This window comes from Bombyx mori, chromosome 1 (assembly GCF_030269925.1).
Source record: "Bombyx mori chromosome 1, ASM3026992v2".
NCBI lineage: Eukaryota > Metazoa > Arthropoda > Insecta > Lepidoptera > Bombycidae > Bombyx > Bombyx mori.
The window spans coordinates 10724709-10751719 of NC_085107.1; the positions used below are offsets into that span (position 1 = coordinate 10724709).

The 27011-nt window shown below is 36.2% G+C and overlaps 1 protein-coding gene across 2 annotated transcripts in view; it reads left to right on the plus strand.

Moving 5' to 3' along the window:
- Nucleotides 1-27011, plus strand: part of LOC101744185 (frequenin-2) — a 214340-nt gene that overhangs the window by 61585 nt on the left and 125744 nt on the right. Inside the window, exons 2-3 of one of the 2 annotated variants that reach the window (XM_038014407.2) lie at nucleotides 19618-19752; nucleotides 21570-21743. In XM_038014407.2, the coding sequence (XP_037870335.1) occupies nucleotides 21680-21743 (64 nt within the window). In that variant the 5' untranslated portion in view covers nucleotides 19618-19752; nucleotides 21570-21679. The remainder of the gene's footprint in view (nucleotides 1-19617; nucleotides 19753-21569; nucleotides 21744-27011) is intronic. The other variant, XM_038014410.2, reaches the window with a different exon arrangement.

Genomic DNA, 27011 nt, shown 5'->3' on the forward strand with positions numbered 1-27011 from the left:
AGTTATACAATTCAATAGAACAGCCGACCTCATCATGCCCTTGAATATGTTTTCACGATAGTATTCACATTGTGACGACCCCTAGCCCTTAACTAGGCCCCTGACAGTGCAGAGGTCTATTACACGACAGTGCTTACCATCAGGAGCCTAATCAGGTACCTAATTTAAAAAAAACCCTGAGCAGTTTAAAATTACGGTTCGCTTAGTCATATCATTTAGGTTTAATTTTTATTTCTACATTAAGTTTTTGTATATCGTTCAACATTAGTCTTGATAATAAAATGTTGTGGGCGCTTTTGTGTGGGCATATTATTAAAAATGTTTCTACGAGACATACTTACCTCAATGTAATTTCATAACTGTATCTTAATTAGTGGAGGCATCGGACACGGTCTAAAAATAATTTAATCCACTACCGGTAAAAGAATTATCTTTTTCAAACAAATGGAAGTTTGCAATTCGCTGGGAATAATAGTTCTTTAGAGGAAAACGAAATGCATTCATTTTAAATCCTTTTTACGTGACGAGCCATAGTGTCTAAAACAAATAGATGAAAAACCAAATATTTGCTTTTTCAATGCAAGCTTTCATCTCGAAAACCATGAAAGATTAAATTTAGGAAAAGCTTCATTATTAAAATTTGCCTCATCTCTTAACCAATTTAAGTTTGAACTCTGCGTAGTAAAATTGAAATTGTAGATTAACCTTCGAATCATATTTATTGAAAGTCATTTTGAAATCGATCTGTCGTTATTTGCAGTCTGCTCTATTCACTGGAGATTGCAATATTTTCGTTCAATGCCGCTACCATTTTGGGATTACAAGTTATGAAATTGGAAAAAAAACATGGCGTAAATTTTTGATTAAATGCAGTTGAAACATTTAAAAACATTTAAATATATTTATAAAAAAACTATAAAGTACTTTATAATTTTGGGAATCAATGTTCAGATATTGAAAGTTTCTTGGCCTTAACTGAACACGTCAATGATATTATTCATTTATGTACACGCTAAGGACAATCAGTATGTCATGTTTGTCTGAACTCCTTTAATTTAATTGAACCTCAACATGCCTTGGGCCTTTGTCTTTGCTGCGGCGATAGCCATATTGTTAACTTGTCCTAGTGCTCTCCTGTACACAGGAGGTGGATACATCAAACAATGTCTGTTTGTTCTCATACCCTGCGCAATTTACATATAAAGCTTGAATAACCTACAATTGTGATATGCATATAATTGAGACATAAAGGAACTGCAAAAAGACGAAGAAATCTAATTTCTTATCATCTTAATCATTATAATTTAAATAGTACGGTTTAAATCACTAAAAGTCACAAAAACACTAATAAAAGAATTAATGATAAAATTGTACTAAAACTTCAGAGAACACAAAATAATATCTGATCCTAATTTTGATGGCAATATCGATCACTGCAAACAGATATATATACGCTAAGCAGACCGAGAGTACTCTAACAAATTTTCTCTCGTTACTAATAAAAATGTTTTGTTATATTTCTTCCTCGAACGATTTTTGTCACCGACCCCCAGGAGCCAGCGGCTGCCAATAAGGCGGTGATTTTATCAGTTTACAATATAACATCCAGACGAAATCGACCGGATGCTCAAAGCGCGACCGCAATATTATAAAATCGGATCGCGAAGCAATATCCTGTATTCCGTATACAACAGTTTGAACCCTTAGATTTTGCGTTCAGGATATTCAATTCTTCCGATGAAAACGATGATTAAAATAGACAACTGCCTTGCCTACTAACGCAAATTAAACATTCCAGTAATGGCAGTACATGGCCAGACTCCATACATCTCCAGACATACTCCAGACTCCTATAAACACTGTACAAATCACATGAATGTTTTTACAGTACAGTAATAGTTTATTCGTTTTTTGGAAAACGACTGAACTTCATCCAAAGTGAGATAGTACTTTATTTACATTTAAAAAAAAACAATGTAATACTCATGACATTTGGCAAGAAGCTGTGAGTAATTTAAAATTAAAATTCAACTGACGCGCAGGGTCGGATCGACCCTACCGAGGAAGCTCGAAGCGACTACTAGGTAGGTGGTAACTTCACGCTAGGTTGCAGGTTCAAGAAATATTATACCTTGTTATTCTATGCCTGTTTAATTATTATGTATATTTTAATTTATTTAAATAGGCAAAGAATCTCTCCTATAAGTTGTTGCACTGTTTGTTAACCGATTTCCTTTTTTTTTGTTTATTTGTTTTATATATTATGTAAACCAAATAATCAAAATTTAACAAACAAATTTAATAATCCTCAGTTAAAAATTAAGTCCAAATTTTGAAGTGTCGACGTATCCAAAAAGCAAAATACATGAATACCCAAGTCGTTGTGAGATGGAGCTTCTATTTACTAGCAATAAACGATGAAATAGAATCTATAGCAAAACTCAAAACGTATCATTCACACGAACATCACGTCGCTTTCGCTTTTCATAGCGGCATTACTGAACTTAGCCACTTTAGCTAGTAAACCCTTTTACCTTCCTAATGGACAAAAAGGTGTGACATTGAAAGCTTTGCGTGCGCGTAATCGTATACGACTACAAACATTATTGTAACCCTTTTGTATCGATTGAGTACTTACTGTGCTCGCGTGCCAATCACAGACCTCAATTTTAATATTAGGACTTTACCAACGAAACTGCTGTTTATTATACAAAAAAGTTATTAATTTTGAAAAAAATGATATATTATTAATCAAAATATGCACCCATGGTATCTATGCATCTCTGTCAGCACAATGGTAATTATGTAATTCTCTTCTTGAAGAAGTCAGTGCAGAGCCAGCAAACTCTTCAGAAGCATTTTGTACTGCCTCTCGAGTATTGAATTTTTCCCAATCAAGAAGTTTTGCAGACTTGGGAAAAAGTAGAAGTCTGCCTGCGCAAGGCTTGGTGAGTATGGTGGATGACACAAAATTTCCAACCCTATTAGCTATGAGCTATTCTAGTTCAGAAACCATCTGTTGTGCCGTATCAGGACGAGCGACTGGTGGAAGAACCTCTTGTGTGGCCGCGCGGGTAGGTACCACCACTCTGCGTATTTCTGCCGTGAAGCATTAATGCGTTTCGGTTTGAAGGGTGGGGCAGCCGTTGTAACTATACTTGAGACCTTAGAAGTTAGGTATATCTCTAAGTAGGTGGCGCATTTACGCTGTAGATGTCTATGGGCTTCAGTAACCACTTGTTAACTAGATGGGCTGTGAGCTCGTCCACGCTACTAAGCAATAAAAAAAAAATTAACCAAGGCTGGCCAGGAAATTCGGGAGTTTCTCCATCATTAGTCTGGTGTTTTCCTCCATTCCTTATGTTGTTTCTTGCTTGCTGAATGTTTTTAATTTTTTTTTGTTTCTATGCTTTTGTTTCTCTAGTGTTTTTAATTTGTTTATATTGGTGAGAACCTTTAATTGGCTTTTTGTTTCTATTATTTGTTATATTATTATACTTTGTTAGTTGGCTGTTGGTTCTCCTTGTATTAAATAAATAAATAAATAAATAAATAAATCATTCTGTCCAGCTCTTTAGAGTGCATATCTGCAATAATACTAATTACATTTAGTAAGAATCTGTGAGTAATTTTACCGGAACTAGACCACTAAGCATTTAACATGACTTTTTAGGAGTAAGTTTTCGTTTGGTACTATGCCTAGGTGCGGAACCAGTGTCTAACCAACATTGGTAGTTTGAGTATTATTAATTTCCACTATGGCCTTCCAGGGTCTAACCATCCTTGGTAATTTGAGTATTGTTAGTTTCCACTGTGGCCTTTATCCATCGTTGTTGACTTTAGTTTTCGGGACGCCGAAGCATTTATTTTTTATTAATTAATTAACGTTTATGGCCAGTATTTTGAAAAGGTAACTTCATGGGTTCAACCTGTTATTAAAGTACCATGTTTTCCCGCTCATATATACCTTTTCGGTATGACAAACAAAAATTTTTAGGAGAAGGGAGTATTACTGGTAGCCCGGAGGTCTTTCCAGCTCCTTAGCCAAGAGAGATGGGATTTGCTAACAGCAGATCGAGCTCCTCCGAAAGAGACCTAACAGTTCAAGCACACTTGCTTCATTTGCGAATATATCAACCACCGAATCACGACCTGCTGAATAGATCCAGCGAGAAACTCAGTCGGCTGATATATTATGGGTTAAGTTTCACGTCAAACTCTTCGACTAGTTCGACAAGTGCAGTTACCAGGGTCCGGAAACCTGCAACAGGCGTCTAATGAGAATGTTAATGGATCGGATGGAGAGGTTCAAACCACCATAGAAGGTCATTATTAAAATAGTCCACTTTTTTGGCTTACCTTTTGTGAAAAATTTGTAACATAAAAATGAACAAGATTACATAATTAGTTTTTGGTTCGAGCATAAATCTACATTAAAAATATTAATAAATGACGCGAACACTTTCACCTTTCGTGGATTGCGTTAAAAATCTTATCCGTAGAAAATTTAATAACTTTTCTGCTTTCAGCTATAAAATATAATCCATGGTATATAGGAGAGAGAACCTTCATAAAACTGGAAGTAATTTCATTCGCTTGAGCCTTATCTGCACTCTTCCATTGTCTGTATTGGCAAAGTAAAGGCTCCTTCTGTATAGAAGACTTTGACTAGTGTAGCAGAATCTTTTTGATGGTAAAAATTTGCTGCAAAATTATTCTTGCGTTTCATCATCCATCAATCTATCAAGATAAGAATGCCGGAAAATCATAATATAAATAGCTTCATTGGTCAAATATCCACATTAAACTAAACATTTTTTTGGATAATAATTTATTCATTTTACGATGACTTTTCAGATTGAGTCCGGTTTTCAATTAAAGGTCAATTAAAATTAGAAAGTATTTTATGTTTAGAAAAACCCTCGTTACCTGTCCAATACAAAATTAAAAGGAAGCTCATTTATTGAAAAGTCAAGGGATGGATGAATTATTGATTTAAATATCGAAAATTATGACATACGACAATGAAAATAATAATCATTATTCATTTGTGTAAATAACATGATAAATGACGAAAGACGTAATTTTACTGAAATCGTATATTTTTTATCTTTTTATTGTATAGTAGTCCGTAGGCTATAAATACGAAATAGACGCTGATAACGATGACAAATACCGTCACAACAGTTACAGTTAACAAGCCAACAGTCAAAACAGTCCGCGTAATACATATTCAGTCTTAAACCGAAGAGAAATATTGTTTCGAATATTTACCCTGAATCACTCAATAAACATATTCCTCTATCTGCGACACGTGAACAAAAATATGTCACAAAGGAGCAGCGACTAAGTTTATAATCATTAATTAGTTGCACTTCTTATCAAGACCCGAAGCTATTTGAACTGATTAGTTTCCGAACAGGTGAACATTGAAAGTTTGCACTCCAAAGTCATCTTTAGCCTAGTTTATGGTTGCACGTGTACTTAATTGTATTGTATAGGTGCTTAATAGGTAGACTTTGTCCTTGCTACTCCGTTGTTAGTCGGTAGCAAATACTACGTTCTTTTGTTCGAAATTCCTCGAGGGGAATTAATTTATTTGACTAACTGATAGTCCTACGTAGAGAGAATGAAGCGGAGGGCGTCCGCAGGGCTCCTCGGTAATCTCCTTTACTTCTCAAGCGTGAGTGAAACGTGTAACGAACGTGCAGAGCCGTTTCCGATTTAACTCAGACTTTTATTTTGTACTAGTGAGTCGCAAAGGCTCCGCACTGGTCTTTAAAAAAAATCAACGATATTTGACGTTGTTTTATTTTTTTAAATAAAAGAAAACTTCTTGCGGCATAACTGTAATAGTTAGACATATGCTGTCGCGACACTTTTTGTAAATAATAATATGTTCTACAAAGACGTAGTACGTTATTACTATTAATAGTTTTCGCGGGGCACGCGATGTTAAGAATATTTTGGGTAAATTTTGTTTTACATAATTTTTACATTGTTGGAGTTTTAGTAAGGATCCCTAATTTTTTTTAAAAAGTTTATTGCCTATGTCACTCGGGAATAGTGTAGTGAAAGAATTTTTCAAATCGGTTCAGTAGTTTCGGAGCCTATTCAATACAAGCAAACAAAAAAATCTTTCCTCTTTATAATATTAGTATAGATTCATCGTGCAATGGTAGGACAGTTCTTCTTTCATTTTTTGTTAGCACAGACAAGTTGACAATGCTCTATCTGATGCTAAGCGGATAGCAAAGGTCGTTGACAACATAACTTGAATTCCTTCATCGAACTTAAGACATAAGTTTGAAGCCTCAATTTAATTGACACAGCGTTTGTCTTAGCTTTTAAAGTAGAATTCATTTAGACTTTGCGGCAGAAATAATATAGATAGAATGGTGTACCTATGCGCAATACCTCTAGAATTATATAATAGAAAAATATGTTAAGGTAGAGAGATCCCCACAGAAGTTAGTTACACTAAAACTTATTTACGCTTCAGTAAACTATTTAAAAAAATTAAACATTTAAGCAGACAGTTGAATTAAGGAGTGAATAATTAATGGCTATCACATTTTCGTTAATGATTCTTTCAATTGATAATTATTTGAACATAGCAAGTTCATTAATAATAAAGATAGCAAGCGACGATAAAACGATTGGTTTCTAGCTAAGTCGCTTTCCTCCATAAGCCTTAAGCAATAACCGTTCTGTTCGAAGATTCAATTCAATAAATCCCCTCCGTTTCTATTAAAACCAGTCTAAGCGGGACACAATTACCGCTCAAGCTCATGACACTAATAAAGGATAGAGCTTTTGCGCGAATACTGATTTATCGCGTAATCCCTCCCATTCAAAAAAAAACCCTCAATAACTCGACTGTTCTACAAATCGATAAACTTTCGCCTAACTTAATTAGCTTCGTAATAAAGTGCTCGTAAGAGATGACAAACTGAAAATTAAATAAAGATAACATTTGTCATGTGAAGTTGGTTTTCTGTAGACATTGGAGTATCCATTGTTTTCGGTGAGAGGGTCGTTGTTTCCAGACAATTTGGCGCGCTGCATCGATCGTGTGGCTCCAACGAAGTTCCGCAGTTCTAATTATAAAAGGGTTTCAATTTATCGCCGATTACCTTAGCTTCTGTGTGCTTCGACACTCACAGTGTACCAGACTTGTTGATTAAACTATTTGGCGAATGACTAATTTGAACTAAATCAATAACAACAATGAGGATTGAAAAAATAATGTCAATATATTTTATGCTTTTTATTATATCGATCAACATTTTCGGAATTGATTTTCAAACAAACTGTTATTAATCAAAATGATGATATACATAAATATATTCATTCCACATTCAAGTTAATTAATCATCATATGATTCAATTTCCGGCATGAAAAGTTATTTAGTTGTTCTGTATTAATATTTGTTCTTGAAGAAACGTCTCGGTGCCGTTAGCAGTAGAAAGAAATGAGTTTCATCAAGCTGAGCCTTTATCGCCGTTCACATTCAGGCCCGATAAAGCAGTCCTGTTCCGGCTGACTCTCATTTGCCTGAGACGTAATTCATAAGATTAGTGCTTATAATAAGAAAAAAGTAAGTAAGTTAACCAAAATGTCTATTGGTCAGCATTTTGAACTGAGATTATTAAAATTCCGATATAAAAATGAATTGCTGTTCGTTAGTCTCGCTAAAACTCGAGAACGGCTGGACCGATTATGGTCTTGAATTATTTGTGGAAGTCCAGAGAAGGTTTAAAAGGTAGATAAATATGAAAATGCCCGGCATTAAATAAAAATAACATTTTTGTTTTTCCTTTGATGTGTCCTGCGTCGGACGGGTTCCTTTTGTTTGTTTTAAGTTTATTTTATACAAATGTTAAGGTCTTATCGATTGAGGCACTACGAAGTCGGCCGGGTCAGCTAGTCAATAATAGTAATTTACAATCATAAGAAAAGAGTTAAATAAAAATATTTGTAGGTTTGATTCGCAATCGGACATTGAACCCTTAAAATATTAGCTTGAAGGTTAATGATGTTTGGCTTACGGTTGGAAATATTTCAAAGTAAGGGCAGGGCATTTACTGTATGACGCCCATTGATTTCGATGCTCCCTGAACTGATCAGGACTATCCGTCTACTGGTAAACAATCTGGTAAATACTTATCGTTGGGATGGATATATCGGGATTTATTGATATATGATGTGCCGATGAGTAGGTTATATAAGGTACGAAATTCATTCTGATGTTTGTCTGTGCGCCTGTACAAAAAATCCCACAAGATGTTCAGAACCTACATATACGTAGGTTTAAGAAAACTTAAAGAACATCTGTGCAATAAAGATTACTATAAAGTCAATAATTATCGTGAGTGAATAATTAACGTGGGAATGAGTTGCTCGCTCCGGGCATTTTAATATTGCAATAATTGTTACATTATAATACCTCTTATAAAATGAACATTTCAAAATAATCTAATACTTAAAAAAGAAAAACTAATACATATTTAAAAAGATATAAGACAGGCCCGCTGAGTTTCTTGTCAGTTCTTCTCAGGACGGAGGCTAATTCTTGTGAATTGGCGGCAGTTCTTTTTGACGTTCAACAAGTATGTACTTTCATTTGTGTTGAATAAAAAACTTTGATTTGATTTTATTTGATTCTTTTAAAGACACATCTGAATCTCTAAAGTAACTAAGATATAAAAAATATATTATGTATTTACAACAGAAATCGAACAAAAAGCCATATAGGGCACTTACCTAATTATGTCTAGTCATTGTAGGTAATAAACTGCTGAATTGATAAAATTTTGCTACGAGATCTCCATCCAATCATAATTAATAATATTAACGTATTCGTGGTACCAGATATTTTATTAATAATTTAATTTAGATTTGTAGCAGACTCACCAGTTGTTCTTCATTTGAAAGCACCTTTTATTAACTTTAACAACTTTGTTTCCTTGACTTGTTTATAAGATTGAATTGTTTTTTTAATTTTTAATTAGGTAAACGAGCTCACGGCCCATCTGGATTAAAGTGGTTACCAGAATCCATACACTTAACAACGTGAATACCGACCTTAAGTCATGAGACATAATGGTAATTAAAACCTGTAATTTCATTAAAAAATTGTGAGTATACCTCATATATAAATTATTATGTCTTCGTAGAGTTGAGAGCACATCCAAAACGTATCTAGTCAGCTTGGTAGTTGGATTCCAAGTTGACTTACGATTAAATTTTTAGTATTTTGTTGAATCTGCGGCAACCCATAAAGTTTTGGAGACTTTGTACAAAATGAAACGTGTCATTTGATGTCAAGATTTACAACTTTGTTTTGTTTGAGAACTTGAGACGTTTTTTCATTACCTTATTAGTAGTTTCTCTTCGGACTTTTAGTAATTTTGTCTGACAACATGTCATGTATTTTACTATTGCAAACCGACGTATCCATTATCACTGTGTTTTATATTTACTTTTGCGGATTTTTTTATGCGCCATTTATTGAACTTGTGGAAGGTTATGTTATATTTATTTATATGTAATGCGGCCGCGGCGTTTTGCTGTAACGAGTTCTTTTTGACAGTGGTCGTCGCCTCAAACTAAAATCAATCCGTATTGGAACGAGCTCAGTGCTCCTACCGTATCTAAAAGAAGTTTCAGCCAATATTGACAACATACTAAGACGTCCGTCCATAAAATCGTTTCGTGACTACCACACAAGTAACTGAGCCAGCACTTATGATATGTTAAGTGGAGCATACTTCGTCAGGATCCTCGTTAAAAATCGAACCCAAAAAACAATCAAATTTGTGGAACAATTACATATGCATATGCTCTATGTATGGGCTTCTGGTAACTGCATAACACCAGATGGGCCGTGAACTCGTTGACACATTTAAGAACTACATAAAATATCAATTATATTGAAAGAACGACACCGGGTCTAAAAATATCGCACTAGTTCTGAATACAAAATATTGCTACGCCGGTAAGAGTAACGCCATCTTTCGCCGAATAGCCGAAATATCACAGGTACTAGTAACGTCGCGAACGCTCAAGAAGTACTACGCCATCTATTGTCAGATAGCGGAAACGCACATCGAAGCTACCCGACTTGCCCAGAATGTTCTCGATAAATCTAGGGATCTCGTATCGTCTATAAAAGCGTTGCAGAGATGGTGCGAAGTCCGTTAGTAATCGGAGTTACCGAAGCGAAACGGCGAATGGATCACCTGAAGCGAAGCGGAAAAAGTGAATTGAGAATTTTAAAGTATTCGTTAAGTGTTCTAAGTATTGAATTTTAATAAATACTTGGGTAGAATTTTATTTATCCCGAACCCCAGCGCGTAACAATATCATGTATAAAAATACAACGTTTGCTAATAAACAACTTTTAAACACCCACGCCAAGTTTCAAAACAAAAAAAAAGAATTATCAATAAAACAAACCAAAAATCGTGCAGTTAAAATGGGAAAGTAGCCATAAATTATCTTGTTTCGCGTTTGATCCCAAAAAAAAGACAGAGAAAAATAAACGAGAAAACAGGTGCTCGCTTTTCGGGACTGAATAGATCGTGTTTTCGAATTCAGTACAAATGAATAAACAAAAAAAAAAGAAAACGACGGTCCTATTCAAACAACTTGAAAACGAAATATATTCCGAGAAAATATAAAACCGAATAAAATTTATTTTAGTTTAGAACTAACCGATTTCTATGAAAAAAACTCTGCAAGAAAAATCTACCTCAAACGTAGTGCTTCAAACGGTGAATCACGGTGAAAAGATAACATTTCAAGCAGTGACAGGTTCTGAATTGCTATCTTGTTTCCGCCGCCGCCTCCTCCTAATCTTAAGTTATAAACTTGCGATTTATTCACGCCACAAACTTGTCTATCGAAAGAGTAAACTAAAAACGATATTTTACTCCAGTTAATACATAATATTGATTTTTTTTATCAGTTTCCATTTCCATACTCCATACGAGTCAATGCCTAATATTGATATTTTTTTATGAGTCTCCATTTCCATACGACTAATACTTAATAAATGAAATCTTCTTTTAAATTGAAATTCGAACTAAGCACGAAATTTTAAATGTAGTATGAAGGCAAAAATGAAACTACCATTTTACCAGTAAACAAAAAGGATGTTATTTTTCAAATGACAGTCCGACAGACAGTCGAGAATGCAAAAATTTCCTCTGAGCAAAACTCTCAAGTTCTGTGCTCGCAAGCTATGTAAAGTTTTTAATCTGTTTCTTGTTGTTTTAAAGCGGATTGAAAGAACTGTAGTCGCAGTAACAAGTTATAATTCGTCAATATTCTAGATTAATATTTTAGATTAATGATCGATTAGTTAAAGTTACATTATGGAATCTGGTTACTGCCGTCCAATAATTTTTTCAATGCCTATTCGCTGGTTGCCTTAGGATCTATTGTAGCTTCGCGCTGACGGGTAGCTCACGGTAAGCTAACCGGTTCGACCTGAGAGAATTTTCTTACACCAGCCCTAGCTAGAGCGGTGTTCCGCAGAATCTACCACCCGATGCGACCCGGGATAGTGACATACTGAGAAGATTCGGCGAAAAACAAAGTAGACTGTGTCTATCTATGGGTTAGTTCGCTAGTCGTAATCGACGACCCGTCCAATAACATCAAAGTACGAAACTATATGAGAGGTTCAGCCAGCTATTTTGTGGATGTGTTCGAATAAATGATTCCTAGGCTTTATTTTATAGTTTGTTTTCACAAGTATTTTTATATTTTCTTTTATAGTTTTCTTAAATGTTTCATTGACATCAGTTAGATGCGGTCATTCCTTTGTCTAAATAAATGTTAGATGGTATTCGTCCGTGAACATAGATATCAAACGCCGCTCGTAAACAAAGGATAATCGGTCAAGACTGGACGTGTTTTTATTCTGTCATTTTAAAGTTTGTAACGCGAAACTTTTTCACGTGTTGTGAAGAATTACAAGTGTACACTTTTGTGTACTCGTAATTAGATTCTCATTTCTAAGAGCGGTTTGCCCAAAGTCTGAATCTGATTGATTTCCTTTGCCGATTTTACAGAGTCAATTCTTTATTTGTTTAATGTTCATTGACGGTACGTAGGTTTACCATAGAATTCGGAAGAATGTTTATTTTTTGGTATTATTAAAACTATTTTAGGAAATAAATAATGTCCATCATTTTTTCGAAATATTTCATAATAACTTTTGCCCGCGATTTCGTTCGCGTGGAATACTTACTTTGGGATAACGCTAAATTTTACCCGCGACTTTTGATTAATAGAATGTTATGGAGCTATTTAAGGTACCAAAATCACGCTTTTTAACGTACTTCAAAAGAGAAGGCTCAATTCGACCACCATTTTTTTTATCTTTGTATGTTCACCGATTTCTCGAGAATGCTTGAATTGATTCTGATAACTACTTTTTTCTTTTTTCGTTCGAAAGAGTAGAGACTTTCCGAACGGTTCTGTAATCATCGGCCGGTCGGCGCCTTGTGTATCATTATTACGCGCTTGGGCATTATTTTGCTGCGATGTTATTTTAAAACTGCGATATGTTCTAAGATATTCATTGAAATCGAATGATGTAAAGGGCTAATTTCTTTCAAATTAAATATGTACTTGTAATGAATAACGTATTTATTTAGATAAGGATTGATATCATCTTTATAAATATACCTCTACAAATAATGCTTTACTTAGAACAAATTTGGTTAGCATAAAAAATGTTATAGTGAGCCAACCTTTAAATATAGACATATGCTGTCCCAAACTTTTTTTTACAATTTTTAAAGGGGAACAATTCTGTCATACATTATTTTAGTGAAACTTTAACCGTTTCCGCAACGCACGCAGCGGAAGCTTTCAAAAGGAAAAAATAAACCCGATTTTGAAACATTATTTATTAGTGTTCCGCTCGTATTGGTCTTAACGTGATTTAATATGCCTTCCTTAATCAACGGGCTACCTAACACTGAAATAATTTTTAAAATCGGACTAATTCCTGAGATCCGCGCGTTCAACGAAACAAAAAAATTCTTCAGCTTTGTAATACTCATATATGTATTTAGCTTTAATACTCATATATGTATTTATAAAGATCGGAATCTTTACGGTCGAAGCTGTTGATGAGTATGTCTTCTGGGGCCAAAATTGTCCAACTAAGTAGGTAGTAGGTCCAACTTTGACAAAGAGATCAATCGTTGAATCCAACTACGATGCGCAGCGTTCGGGCTGCTGCTCAAAATCTACTCATCCCAGATAGCGTAGTGTCTCAAGACAAAAGTCCAGACCAGACCAGTGTGTGCTACCAGTGAAATGACACGCCATACGAGAATAAGAGGTGGTCGCTGACAATGGGCCTTATGAAAGGACTATGCTCGGAGTTTCCTTGCGAAATCAAATCAGATATGAGGAGATTTGCAGAAGAACCAAAATAACTGAGTTATGCGAAGGATTGCAAGATTTAAGAGGCAGTGGGCAGGGCACATTGCTCCCAGACCAGATGGCCGCTGGGCCCGAAAAGCTCTGGAGTAGCGACCGCGTACCGGAAAGCGCAGCGTGGGTAGGCCTCCCACAAGGTGGACCGACGACCTGGTAAAAGTCGCGGGAATCCTCTGGATTCTTTCTTCTTAGTCGTACACTCCTGGCAGAGTAGTCGTGGTTATTTATGTCTTATTGCTTGGTTGCGGCTTTTGAGAGACTTCTCCATCTCTCTCTATTTATGGCGGTACGTGTACATTCAGTCTGTGAGCAGGTTATGGTGGCAAATCTTTTGGGAAGGCCTATGTGCAGCAGTGGACTTACGTAGGCTTAAAAAAAGTATTTGTGTAGAAGTATTTGTCAAAATATTTCGATTTAGCAAAGATGCGTCTGTTTTACCATTGATACCATCATCTCGTTTTTACCATCGTACCGCCCGCCACCGGAGTAGAGTTCATCCATACTACCTGGAGCTACTACGTTCATACACAGTGCGTTTCCAGAGATTTTTGCCACGTACCATCTGGCTTTGGAATGAACTCCCCTCCACGGTGTCTCCCGAGCGCTATGACATATCCTTCTTCAAACGAGGCTTGTGGAGAGCAATTAACGGTAGGCAGCGGCTTGGCTCTGCCCCTGGTATTGCTGAAGTCCATGGGCGACGGTAACCACTCACCATTATGTGGGCCATATGCTCGTCTGCCTAAAAATCAATAAAAAATATATATTTTAGTTGTTTTTTTTTCCGCAGTTCACCTTAATTGAAGTAAAACTATCCGAACGAAGTGGGAGAATCCGTTTGACCTGTTTCTGTAAACGTAAACACGCGATATTTGCGTGACCAACAGAACTTTACCTACTAAGGGTTGGTCTCGTCTGAGTCTTGTATAAAATAATTTCAAGTAAAATAAACTGCAAATACGTGAGAGTTGAGAGACACAGAATAGAAAAATTGTAGACATTCCCGTTTTACGGTTCATGTTTATACAGAATATACATTTCTCTTTATTTAAAATATTTTGCATGTTATATTATGAGTTTCTTCGAGACCGATTAAATTAATACTTATTTAACTTGGACTATTCCCAGCGAAACATGCCGGTGTTTGACTTCTTAATAAAAAAAATATGCAGATGATATTTGCAGATCTTTTTGGGATATACTTAATTATGATTTTGAAATAATTATTTTTCTAATATAATTTAACAAGCCGCCGGGTTAATTGTACAACTTATTTACATTTTATTTATAAGATAGTGCTAAACGGAGCCTATAGAATATAAATAAGCTTGAGACAAGAGGTCGAGCTCTCAATTCTGTACTATTACGGTCACCCACCCTTCAAACTGGACCCCATTACTGCTTTACGGAATAAATAGGTAAAATCGTGGTATCAACCCGTGCGAGCTTGAAAATCACGTAAATATTTTTTTCTTTTTCATTAATTACTGAATAAATTTCTTAAAATGACTCATTTTCATATTCTGTTAATATATAAACTCAGAAAGGAACCCTAAATTTCGAAAAACTTCTGTAATAAGATTTAATAAGAAATTCACAACATTGAGTAAATTTGCGCAATTTCCATTAGTGATTTTGGTCAATTGATATATTTTTTTTAAAACGCTAGTCTCGTTGTATATGGTTTCGTTCAGAAAACACATTTAGTGCCATTAATATATTTGTCATAATTGCTTCAGCGAAATTGCTCTGCGAATATTAAACTGTATTTAATTTGTGTTTTCAGTGGTCACATAAGACAAATTAAATCTATTTCTAGCAATCTATAGTGATTCAGGATACATACTTGATCCAAAAAATATTAGGTAATTTAACACGTAATAATATGCAAACATGATACACTAGTATCACTCATGTCTCACAAACAAAAGAGTTCGAGATTGGACTTTACGATTGAGAAACAGTTTTATCACAAGTCACATTTCCCGAAACCAAAAAAAAGTATTAAAGTCGGTTGCATTTCTTGCAAAAATATAGTATTTTTTTCTTTAATCCGGATTTAGTTTATTTATTTCTTTATTTAGATTCCCCAAAATATTTTTGTGGCAAAAAATGGGCGCATCTAACAAAACCAATGCTAAAGGCAAATTGGTAAGTTGCTAATTTCTGTACGGAATGCTCGCAAAATGTATTATATGCATAAAAACTCATAAAATGTTACGCTGCGTTCGTTTATTCTGAAAAATACCTTAAGATACTACGACGGAACTAATTTTAAAATTGGAGTTTGCTTCCTTGCATCTGCTAAATTGTGTTGAAAGAATATGTCGGGCATAATGGTAGTTTACAATATTAGTCCAATGCAAATAACAAATAATGGATGTTAATAATTCACGTACAAAATTCCGTATACGAGACCCGCACTTTACTTTCGTATCGCAAACACGGAAGAAACCTTTCAACAAATACACAGAATTTTCAGATTACATGACGTTTTCAATTTATTCAGACAGCATGTTTCGTGTGCAGCGAATATGAAGGCACACCATCCGAATGGCAGTTTTTTTTTTTATTGTTTTTAAAATGATAGAAACATTGTGATTTTCGCGTCGATACGAAATTAATAAATGATATTTTGTATTATATGGTGAAAATAAATTGAGTAATAATTTTAATTTGTTGAAAACAAGAGCATCGTACTAAAATGATTTATAGAGTAATTTCCGAAATGGTACTTGAGTGTCGTAGAAGGCGTGCCGAGCATTGTGGTATAAATTTAACAGATCATTGACATTGCTTAATGTGATCTAAGCGAATCCTTCATTTGAAATATTCGCCTGAAATAAATAGTTTCATGGTTTTTTTCTTTTTCTTTTAAATTTAGTTTTCCAGCTTTATATTCTTCACAAGTGTTGAAAAACCTGAATGAGTTTTAGCTTGAAATAAAATTGAGTCTATAATACAGGGTATCTCATTGTTTTTTTTTTTCGCATGGGCGGGAGGAAATCCTCATGGATACCCAAGGGCCTGGGCCAATGGGCATACCCGACTCCACTGAGAAAGTGTCTCAGTGACCTTTTTTTTTTTTTTACGCTGGGGAATCCATATACGGATACCCGGTCCGGGGGGGTAACAAACCGGGTTATGTCTGACTCCGGCGCCTCCTGAGAGGAAGAGGGGGACGAGGAGGGCCAAGGTCCTCCACCTCCCCGAATTCCTCGCAAGAGACTACGCCTTGAAAAAGGCGCGCGAAGCACTTGCCCCGCAGAACGACTACCGACTAAACCCCATCGAGTTCCACCACACCGGCTACACCAGACCTACGGTACCGCAGTGCGCGCCGAAAGTCCGCCTTCGCCGGTACCCGTCCTGATGATAAGACGGGATTTCATCTCCGGGAAAATCCCGAAGGACGTCATTTCGGGAGATACACCGTGGGCGGCGCACAGGAGCCACCTTGCACCGCCCCACCACCGGACCGACAGTCGAGTACCGGGCGCCCCCGCACCCGCCACCTGATAGTCCCTACGGGGGCTGAGCGGGAGCTTCACGCCCGCGCCGGCCATCCAGCCTTCTGCGCTGAGGTGCTGAAGAGGGATCCCACTCCCTTTCACGCTCCTCAGCCTCACGGGACGCCATTACCAGGTCACAAAACCTGGCCATAGCCTCCCACGAGCCCTGATCCTCTAACATGCGGGCGACGACAGCCCGCAGGGAGAGGTTTCTCCCCAGCACCGCGACGAGATCTCGCCGCGAGTGCTCCCAACGCGGGCACGTTTCGAGCGCGTGCTGCGCGTCATCGTCCGGGTGTCTCAGTGACCTATGGACTAAAACCTCCCTCCTGGTTATCTGTCCCTTTTTATTACTGTTTTTTTTTTAATTGAATCGGACTCCTGATACATTTACAGTTTTTCCGAAACTCAAGCCTTCTATATAATCAAAAAAAGCTTAATTTTGAAGAACGAGATACACGATATACTAATAAAATAAAGACAAAAACTTTATCTCTCAAGATCCCTCATTCGACAATGTTGAAAATCTGTAGTTATCTTATCAACATCTTAAGGACCGCAAGCTCTTTTACTATCCATTCGATGGTTACTACTATCGACTATAATCTGGTTTATTTTTCCTAAAAGAAGCCTAATTTTGTTCCTAGTGTAAACTGCGCTCACAATTGCTCACGGTTGGCCGTCATGCTAATATTGGTGTTGCCATGAACGATAATGAGTGTAAATGCTCGCTGATGCGCCAGCGTCAAATAAAAAGAAAAAAAAAACGAATGTAACAATATCGCGAAAAGTGGGTTACATCCTCGCTTGTGAAGTAATTCATTCACCGTAACATTAAATGAAGCGCCACTAACTGCCCTGACAGGCTTAGATGCAAATGTGATTCAGCGAATAATCCAACTACTATTTTGCATTTTGTCTTTGATTTATTTATTTACTGCATATAAACGAGCTCAAGATCTTAGCTAATGTTGAGTGATTACCGGAGGCCCCAAACCACACAACGTTGATCCCGCCGACTGTCTTGAGACTATGAGGTGGCAGTCTTAATATATTGTATAACAAATGTCCTACACTTCAACCTAGAACGATTTTGAAATAGGTAGGATATTGGCCTAAATCCTAGCAGGATCTCAACACGCCTGATAACGGTCTAAAAACTACTCAATTTTGAATAATGTCTCAAGAGACTTACAATAGGCGGTATTAGAATACGACCCACCACCAGTTTCAAGCGGTTTTAATACAGCACTAGGTGAATCGATCTCGAAGCCTATTGTATTCGCACGACTATGCCGAGATTAAAATACTCGACCAAGCAATTTGTTTGCTGAATAAAGACGTATCCAGCATGTGTTCGTTAAGGATCATCGTGACGAAGGAATAATATTTTGTAATAAGAATAAACTTGCAAAAAAAAAAAAGGCGAAATCGCTTGTGGATAGATGTATTGGGAGACTGTGCATGTAATCATGACTTCCAGTTGTACAACTCACTCGGACCACCAACACGCGTTGCTATTATTGAAGCATTCCTGCATTTCGTTTAATAAGTTTCAGAGATATGAACCCCACGAACTCACAGCATACCTATGGCTGAACTATAAATAGAACACAACGTTATGTATTTTTTTTTTTGTTGCTTAGATGGGTGGACGATTTCACAGCCCACCTAGTGTTAAGTGGTTACTGTAGCCCATAGACATCTACAACGCAAATGCGCCACCTACCTTGAGACATAAGTTCTAAGGTCTCAGTATAGTTACAACGGCTGCCCCGCCCTTCAAACCGAAACGCATCACTGCTTCGCGGCAGAAACAGGCAGGGCGGTGGTACCCACCCGTGCGGACTCACAAGAAGTCCTACCACCAATAATTACGCAAATTATAATTTTGCGGGTTTGATTTTTATTACATGATGTTATTCCTTCATCGTGGAAGTCAATCGTAAACAGTTGTTGAGTACGTATTTCATTAGAAAAATTGGTACCCGCCTGAGATTCGAACACCGGTGCATCGCTCAACACGAGTGCACCGGACGTCTTATCCCTTAGTCCACGACCGCTTCAAGCCGACCGTATTTAAAAACATCACATCGAACACAATATCCAGATCAAGCACTCGTGGATGAAAAGCGATTGAGAGTACAATGGGCTTATTTTGTTGAACACAACAGACGTTTGCTTCACGTAGACTGAATACCGACCAATAACACAGAATTCATTTCCTGTAAAATCCAGCTTTCGAAGCACACATTCGAACCTACTTATCGGATTATGAATCGAACACACACGGAAGCATTAGTATTTAAGTCCTTAATGAATTGATATTTATGATCGAATGCAATTCATATTTATAGGTAAATTGAAACGTTTTGTTTAACTTTCTTAGAAGGGCTTAATTGATTACCGTTTATTTACTAAATTTAAGTAATTAAGGTTTCCAAAAAAATGAATTAATAAAAACCGTGGCTTAATATTAGTTTCCGTCGCGCCTCTCTTTCTTATATTTATGTAAACACAATTTAAATACGTTCCCGAATAAGATGTAACTTACGAAGCACCGCAGAGCGAATGAAACTTGGCTTAGCGAAAGAAAAGAAGAAAGAATTGTAAAGCAGTTTTTCTCCGTCGTTTCAGATATCGTAAGAAAACGACGAAGGGGTACAGTTAACAGTGTTACCGTGAAAATCGTTTTATTGTGTATGTAGTGTGATGGAGAGTGAGTGTGCTCTATATTCCCGCAGGATACGTAATAAATTCTTACACTAAAAGGTAATATACTTATATAGCTGTACATAATATTATTTTCATAAGACATTATATTGTTCAGTTTCGTCACTTATTTTTTGATGTTAAGAGGACTTTCGAGACACTTTAGTTGAAGATTACAACCTAACATGACAACTTGTTGTTAATCATAAAAATAAACATTACCCGTCGCTTTAAAATTGGCGCGATTTTTATAAAACATATTGAATGATCTGTTGCATAAAAACAATGTGACGAATTTAACAATTTTATAGTTGTTACTACGTAAAATTTGACGGTTAGTATTTTGTCATGAAAAATTCAAATAGGTGGGGTTACGGTATAGTTCCCGAACTCGAACAAAAGGAATCTGATATTAATTTCCTAAACCCAAATAGAAATTATTTGGCATTCTATTTTTCGTAAAACCGTAATTTATAATAAGATAAGTTCATCAGAGCAACGTGTCACGTGCGATCAATACTTTTCATAACTGTTATCAATAGCGGTAGTTCACTTTAGTATAAGTATTGATTATTATTAAATAAAAAACCTATGCAAACAAACCGAATTTATAAAAGACAGCATTCCCCATTCTCAAAGCATCGATATAATACCAAACACATATCATCATACGTACGTCATGAATACAATTTGTAAAAAAAAAAGAACTATGAAATAATACTTCAAAAGAATTCTTTATTTATAACCAACTTATAAATATCTTGTTTTTCGCCGTAGATTTACCAAAATAAATAATTCGTTTACGTACCCTAACCGTTTCCTAGTAGGGTAACCTACTGAATACCGAAGGAGGAAAAAAGCCATAACTTATACTAAGTAAGAGAAGGAAATAGGAATTTGTCTGCAAAAGACAAAGTAAGCTGCAAGCGAATGTGTACGCAGCTTGATACAAATTCGCGACATATTACGAGCCAAACAGTAGGAAATCCAATTTTGGTAAAAATATTATTTTGGTACAAGTATACATAATTCATAATACAAAAAGTATTTATGTCGTAGTATTTAAAAAAAGAAATGCTTTTACTTGTATTTATAAACGATGTTTAATTATGTCAAGATAATTAAATCGTTCACGCCCTAAGGGAAAGCGCCCGGTACGGTATTTAGTTGTATCCCTCGAAATCTCGGGTTATGTATAAGTGGTTTATGTTTATTGCAGAGATACTGGAAAATGCGTGAATGAGGCACGGCCCTCAGTGTGACCGATACACATATACATCACAACATTCATACCATAGCTCTACTTTGAGATTTGAGGTTGAAATCTCAGTTATATTGTGTTAATACCATCAAATCCTTTAAGCCGGGAGGTATTATTGCTTCGCGGCAGAAATAGGCACGTACTCTATCTTGCGGGCTCACAATAAGTGCTAGCACCCGTAACCAGTGTCAAGCAGGTCCAATCGGCGATCGTAGTAAGCTGAAATGATATTCAGAGAGCGGTGATTCACTTAATCACCGTTTACAAACCCCGCCAATTCTAGGTCAACAGCACACAGCCAATGATAATGCGTATCTTTAAAGAGTGATGACTGTACTCTCCTCCTGTATGCACTTAGGACCAAGGAATCATGAGCTCATCTACCCAACTAAAGTAAAAAACCAGTTACTATTATGTTTTACAAGATCCATTATCTAAGTATATTGTATCCCAACCCTGTGATTCAGTTTGTTGTGATAATACAAGACCATGTGATCATGGTCAACGTTATTGTGGACGTTCGATTGATCACCGCATTACAACACTAATTCAAGGGAAATAACCATTGACGTATTATGTTTACAACTAGTCACGAACGCATAATTGGTTTTTGCAGGTGGATTCGAGTTCAGGGCGAATAATATGTAATAAATAAGTCACGCTAGAGTGACGACCGCGGACTACCCTTAGTGAGTGGAGACCGTCGTCTCGACTTCGCGACCGAAAATGGGCAAGAAGAACTCGAAATTGAAGCAAGACACGATCGACAGACTGACGAGCGCCACTTACTGTAAGTACCCGCTTTTATTGTGGCTAAATCCGCATTGATTTTTATTCAGAATGTCGATTCGCAATGAACGACCGCTGCTAGTATGTATTGTTTAAAACACGATTTTTTGATGAAAATAAATTAAACATTATTTGTTGATACCGAATCAAACTACGTATTTTATAGTCGCATTTATTCTATTCACATTCTGATATCGTATCGCTGTATCAATATATGAGTACATTACATTAAATTCAACAGGAATCTGATTTCAATTGTCAAACTAATAAACTCGTACGAAATTTTAAGTACAAAAAGGTGCTTTTTCCAAACTTTAGCAAAAAAAATAGGCAAAATTTTGATGCAATTTAATATTAAAACAGCTCTACTTGTGAGCATGATATGACAGCGCAGTATCTGAAAACAAGAAAATTTGTGAAGAGAAAATAAGTACCTACTACCGGTAACAACTCACCATTATCTCTTGGCGCTTTGAAGCGGTTATCGAGTATGCTATTTATAAAATATGGCGGGACTGCTTCGTAATGTCGTTTCATCAAGAATTTATTTAGATTTTTGTATAATCGGTACACTATTCAACGCTATTTAAAATGTAATGGGAAATCAATGGAGGTTGTCATGTTTTCACCCTAAACACATTCGTAATTAAAACATCCTCAATTCCCTCCTGTCTGTCTATCATGGCGTTCGACCTCCACATGCTAAAAAGCTTGAAACATATTCCAATATATCCTTTTTTCTTAATACGTTGTGTTGTTTTATTGATGAAGAAACAATAATTCGTTCCTACCTTAAGTTCGATACACCTCGCAGCCAGCATCATAATCGTAATATATATTGCTCAGTGGTAAAAAAACAGACCGTAGAAAAGATAGATAGTTAAATTATTGTCTACAATTTGAATCTGTTCCGTGAGAAACTTGGATATATCCCGCCAGCGAGCAATCAGTCTACACTTCACTTACCGCGAAGTGTCCAATACAACTTGAACATTCGAGAATTGACAGCCAGCCCTTCAAACTACTGGAATGAACACCGCAAAGAGCATCAGAAGTGAAAATCGATTTTCAATTGTAATTTCAATCATCATTTTTATCATATTACTACAATATATTTTATATTTTGTTGATATTCTGTAATCTACGTAATATCTTTTCATAATATGATTATCGATTCACTTTAATTCATATGCATCATGAACATCATATTATTTATTTTCTGATAAACAATGTTTTTGCTACACTCCTATTATAAAAACAATTGCAATTAAGAATTAGTCCGCCCGTTAATATTTAGGATTACCCCAAATCGTGTTTGTAGCATAGACATATTTTATTTTACGGTCAACAGTAAAGTGTACTTTAATCCTTGGTTTTCTAAATTTCCTTTTTTCGTGATACGCGGCTTATGATATTTTGAGAGCGAATAAAACTAACTTCAATTCGTAATTACACTACCGTTTCAAATTTTAAGGTACTTTGAAGTATCGTTGGAAGCCATGCGTAAATTGCGCAGCGAAGATATCTTCGTCGGATTTATTGTTCGGGGCCTCTTGTATTTTTGAGGGTTGAGAAACTTTTAATGAAACAGTAACGATACCCCTTAACTCTGAACATAAAATTTAACGGACGCGCTTGCAGCTCACTTCCACACGTTCCCACAAAGTTTGACACCGTACATGTTCTACAGACAATATATTCCTAAGAACAACGGAATTGGAAAAGTTTTGGTTTCGATAACGATTTTTGCGCGGATTGTGGAATGTAAATTTTACCAGATATTCTGTGTGTTTTCAATATATTTTATTTAGTACGTGCAGTTCTGAATTTCTGGATTTTCCCGTTATGAGGAAAATGTTTTACATCACATCATTGCATTCTAATATGATAAAATCCATATCTGGAATATTATAGCATGAATGCCACCATCCTTGATTCATGGGCTCAAAAGCCCAATTATCTTATTATAGTATAATTATCTCAAATAATCTTGTTTTTTTCCCTACCTATGCTGATAGCCTTGAGAGGCTATTTCAGCTTCACCCTAACGTGTAGGTGAGCTCACGGGGCTCAAACCGGAGTGTTGCTAATACTGATCCTAGCAAGAGCAGTCCTTCGCCGAATCTACCACCGGATCGGAAACGCGACCCACTGAGAAGATCCGGTGAGAAACTCAGTGCGCAATAACTGCTATTCGTCTATGAAGAAATTATATATTATGTCCTTTAAGAATTCGTCCTGGCAGAGGCAAGACACATAGCGGTACTTACAGCATTGTGTGTGCTCGCTCACGAAGGCTCCACCACTGTCATTTCAAAGGGTGGAATAACCGCCATTTCAATGCCATTAAAATAAACATTATGTATATTATGGTAAATGCGGGCGCCTATTTTCACTCACGTGGTATGCATGAGTTAAAAAAACATCAATTGGGCGTTGATCTCGCCGGATCGTCTACGCTATAAAAACGAATCCCTTTTCGAATTTTCTAGAAAAACAATGGAACAAAAGCACGTATAAAATAAAATTTATTGTTAATATTGTGTGTTATATATTTTTGCAATGAAAGTATCGACTAGAAAAATAGAAAGAAATCCAATTTCGAGATTGTGTTTCTGAAAGATCTATTAATAGTAGGCGACATTGACATTTGCCGTGAATCATTGACGGGCAAGGAAATCGTGCCATGAGATCGTAAAAGCAACAACACGCCTTCGCCTTGCGCCTTTAACCTCGAAGGGCCTTAAGAATGGGGCTAATTTCTGATAGTAAATTTTCAAAATAAGTTACACTATTCATTTTTCAGTTAAACATGAAATAATTTCTTCACAGACCCGTGTAGATGCATTTGTAGAAAAATTTGGTACCCGCCTGCGGGATTCGAACACCGGTGCATCGCTTCAACATGATTGCACCGGACGCCTTATCCGTTAGGCCACGATGACGTAAAATTGATCTGATATTGTTTCGATTAACTCTGAAATATTTTCCATTCGAACATTTAAAGTGATTTCATTCGAATAACACCTAATTTACATTTTGTCGATAGCACGGCGCCATGTTTCACAATCACGAATAGATTTCTTAATATAAAAGTTAAAATAAGAAGCACAAAAATGGCATCGCCACCAGGAATTAGTAATTGGCACTCGTAGCTATGAGCCATGAGGAATAAGCCAATGATAAGCAATATATACAAATTAAACCTCTAGTTAGTTAGTACTTATCAGTTACGATTTAAATTGGAGACTGCCAGTTGGTATTATGAGCTTGCACACGTAGGTACCACCACCAACTTGCCTATTTCTACCGCAAATAACCGAAGCGTTTTGGTTTTTAGAGTTGGATAACACAATGGAGCTTTAATAACCGGCTAACACACTAATACCTTGAATTTTTTCCAGCCTACCAGGCGTATTAAATTGATAAAACAAAATCGATTCCAAAGTATAAAATTTGTACGAAAGAATCATCTGTTCTGCTTAATGATATGAGTAAACGATTTTATTTTGTAGATAAATAATAAAACCATTGATAGTATATGAAAATTATATTTATTGTTTAAAATTTAAAAAAATAAGTGCATTTCAGTTTGATTGTCGAACTGCTTCGGTTTTTTTAAGATAATTTGCGGTAGTGGATACTAATCAAATTATCGGTACAAAAACGATTTTTGAACAACAATGTTTCTGTGCCAGGCTGTGATTCTTGCCGATTTTTCGAATGTAATATGAACGCAATGGGGAAGCAAGGTTTATGTACAAGTTAAGTGATGAAGTTAGACGGCGCCACTCCGACTACTTACACACTTTCCGTCCTCTCGACACCAATAACACCCTCACTAGTCACGAAAGTATTCGCAATGTCACGTGTGGGTGTCACGCTCGGACCATAAAATTCATATTAACGAACCCGTGTCGACGAACAAACATCGGTTCCCATTAACCTGGGATAATCCGGTAAATATTCTTTAAAGTGAACTACAGCACCGACTTCATTTTTATTAACGATTCAAATATTATCAATATTATAATAACACAACTATAGTTTTACAAAGGAAGCAATCGCGTTTATATCCATAGATTAGCTAAATTAAACTGTATAATTAATTTTGAATAATTGATTTCAATGATTTACGCGAATTGGCATAACACACACGAGCATAAGCGACAAATGATAACTATGAACATACTAGACTTGCCTCGTGGTTTTACACGAGACACGTTGCATTTTCCCAAGATAAAAGATTGCTTCGTGTCACTCTCTGGCCCATAAACTAAGAGTCGATTTGTAGATCAGTTGGAACTTAAATCACGAATCACTGAATGCAGTGTCGTATCTACTATCGCCTTTAAACCAGGTGTTTCCTGGGTCATGTCATTTAAATAAAAAACCATGCAGGCTATAAATGTATTTCTAATAATGCTGTGCTATCCTATAATTTAAGATTGATTCCAATAAGCTTTTATTTCTAATTTAAAATGACTTGTATTGTGTATATACATTTTTAGAAAATCTATACGCGATCCCCATTTCTCTATATTACGTCAATGGCAGACGGCTCTAAACTAACACTAACTTTATCCTAACTGCCGCTCGTTTAGACCGCGCCGAGATTGAGCGGAAGAACACTCAACTGCCGCTCATTACACTGCTTTTGATTCTATTATAACTTCTGCTTTGAAATACTATGCGCGTTGTAGACAGTACTCTAACACAATGCGATTTAGTTCTAAATTAGCTCGTAAAACAGTTTCGGACTACTAAAGTGCTCGGTTTGATTTTGGCATTTTGTAAATAAAGTAATTTTAGAATTAAAATTTTCTATAAATTTGAAATGGCTTAAATTTGAAAGGAATAAAAATGCTAGCTTTAAAATAAATTAATAAAATAAAAAAAAAACAAGGTCGACTTTTCAGATGATACAGACCAATTTTTGCAGACGAATTTTCGCTTACATTTGTTTGTTCGTTACTTCGTTTAATAACAGCAGAACGGATTTTAATGACCACCATCAGTTAAAAACTTGAATGAGAATGGTTTTCGCTTAGCCCTGATAGTTTCAGTAAAAGTCCCTAACAAAGGCTAAATCGTATTTGAGGAACTATAACGAAGGGAGAACCGTTTGGCTCTAGTCTTTAATAGCTTTTAAGCTATATTATAAATATATCTGGAAGCTTTGCGTAAGCGTGGAGGTTTACGAGGGCTTCGAGGGTCGCGTGCCGCTGGCCACTTTCACTGCTTGAGGTGTCAGGGCTGCCGTTTCTGA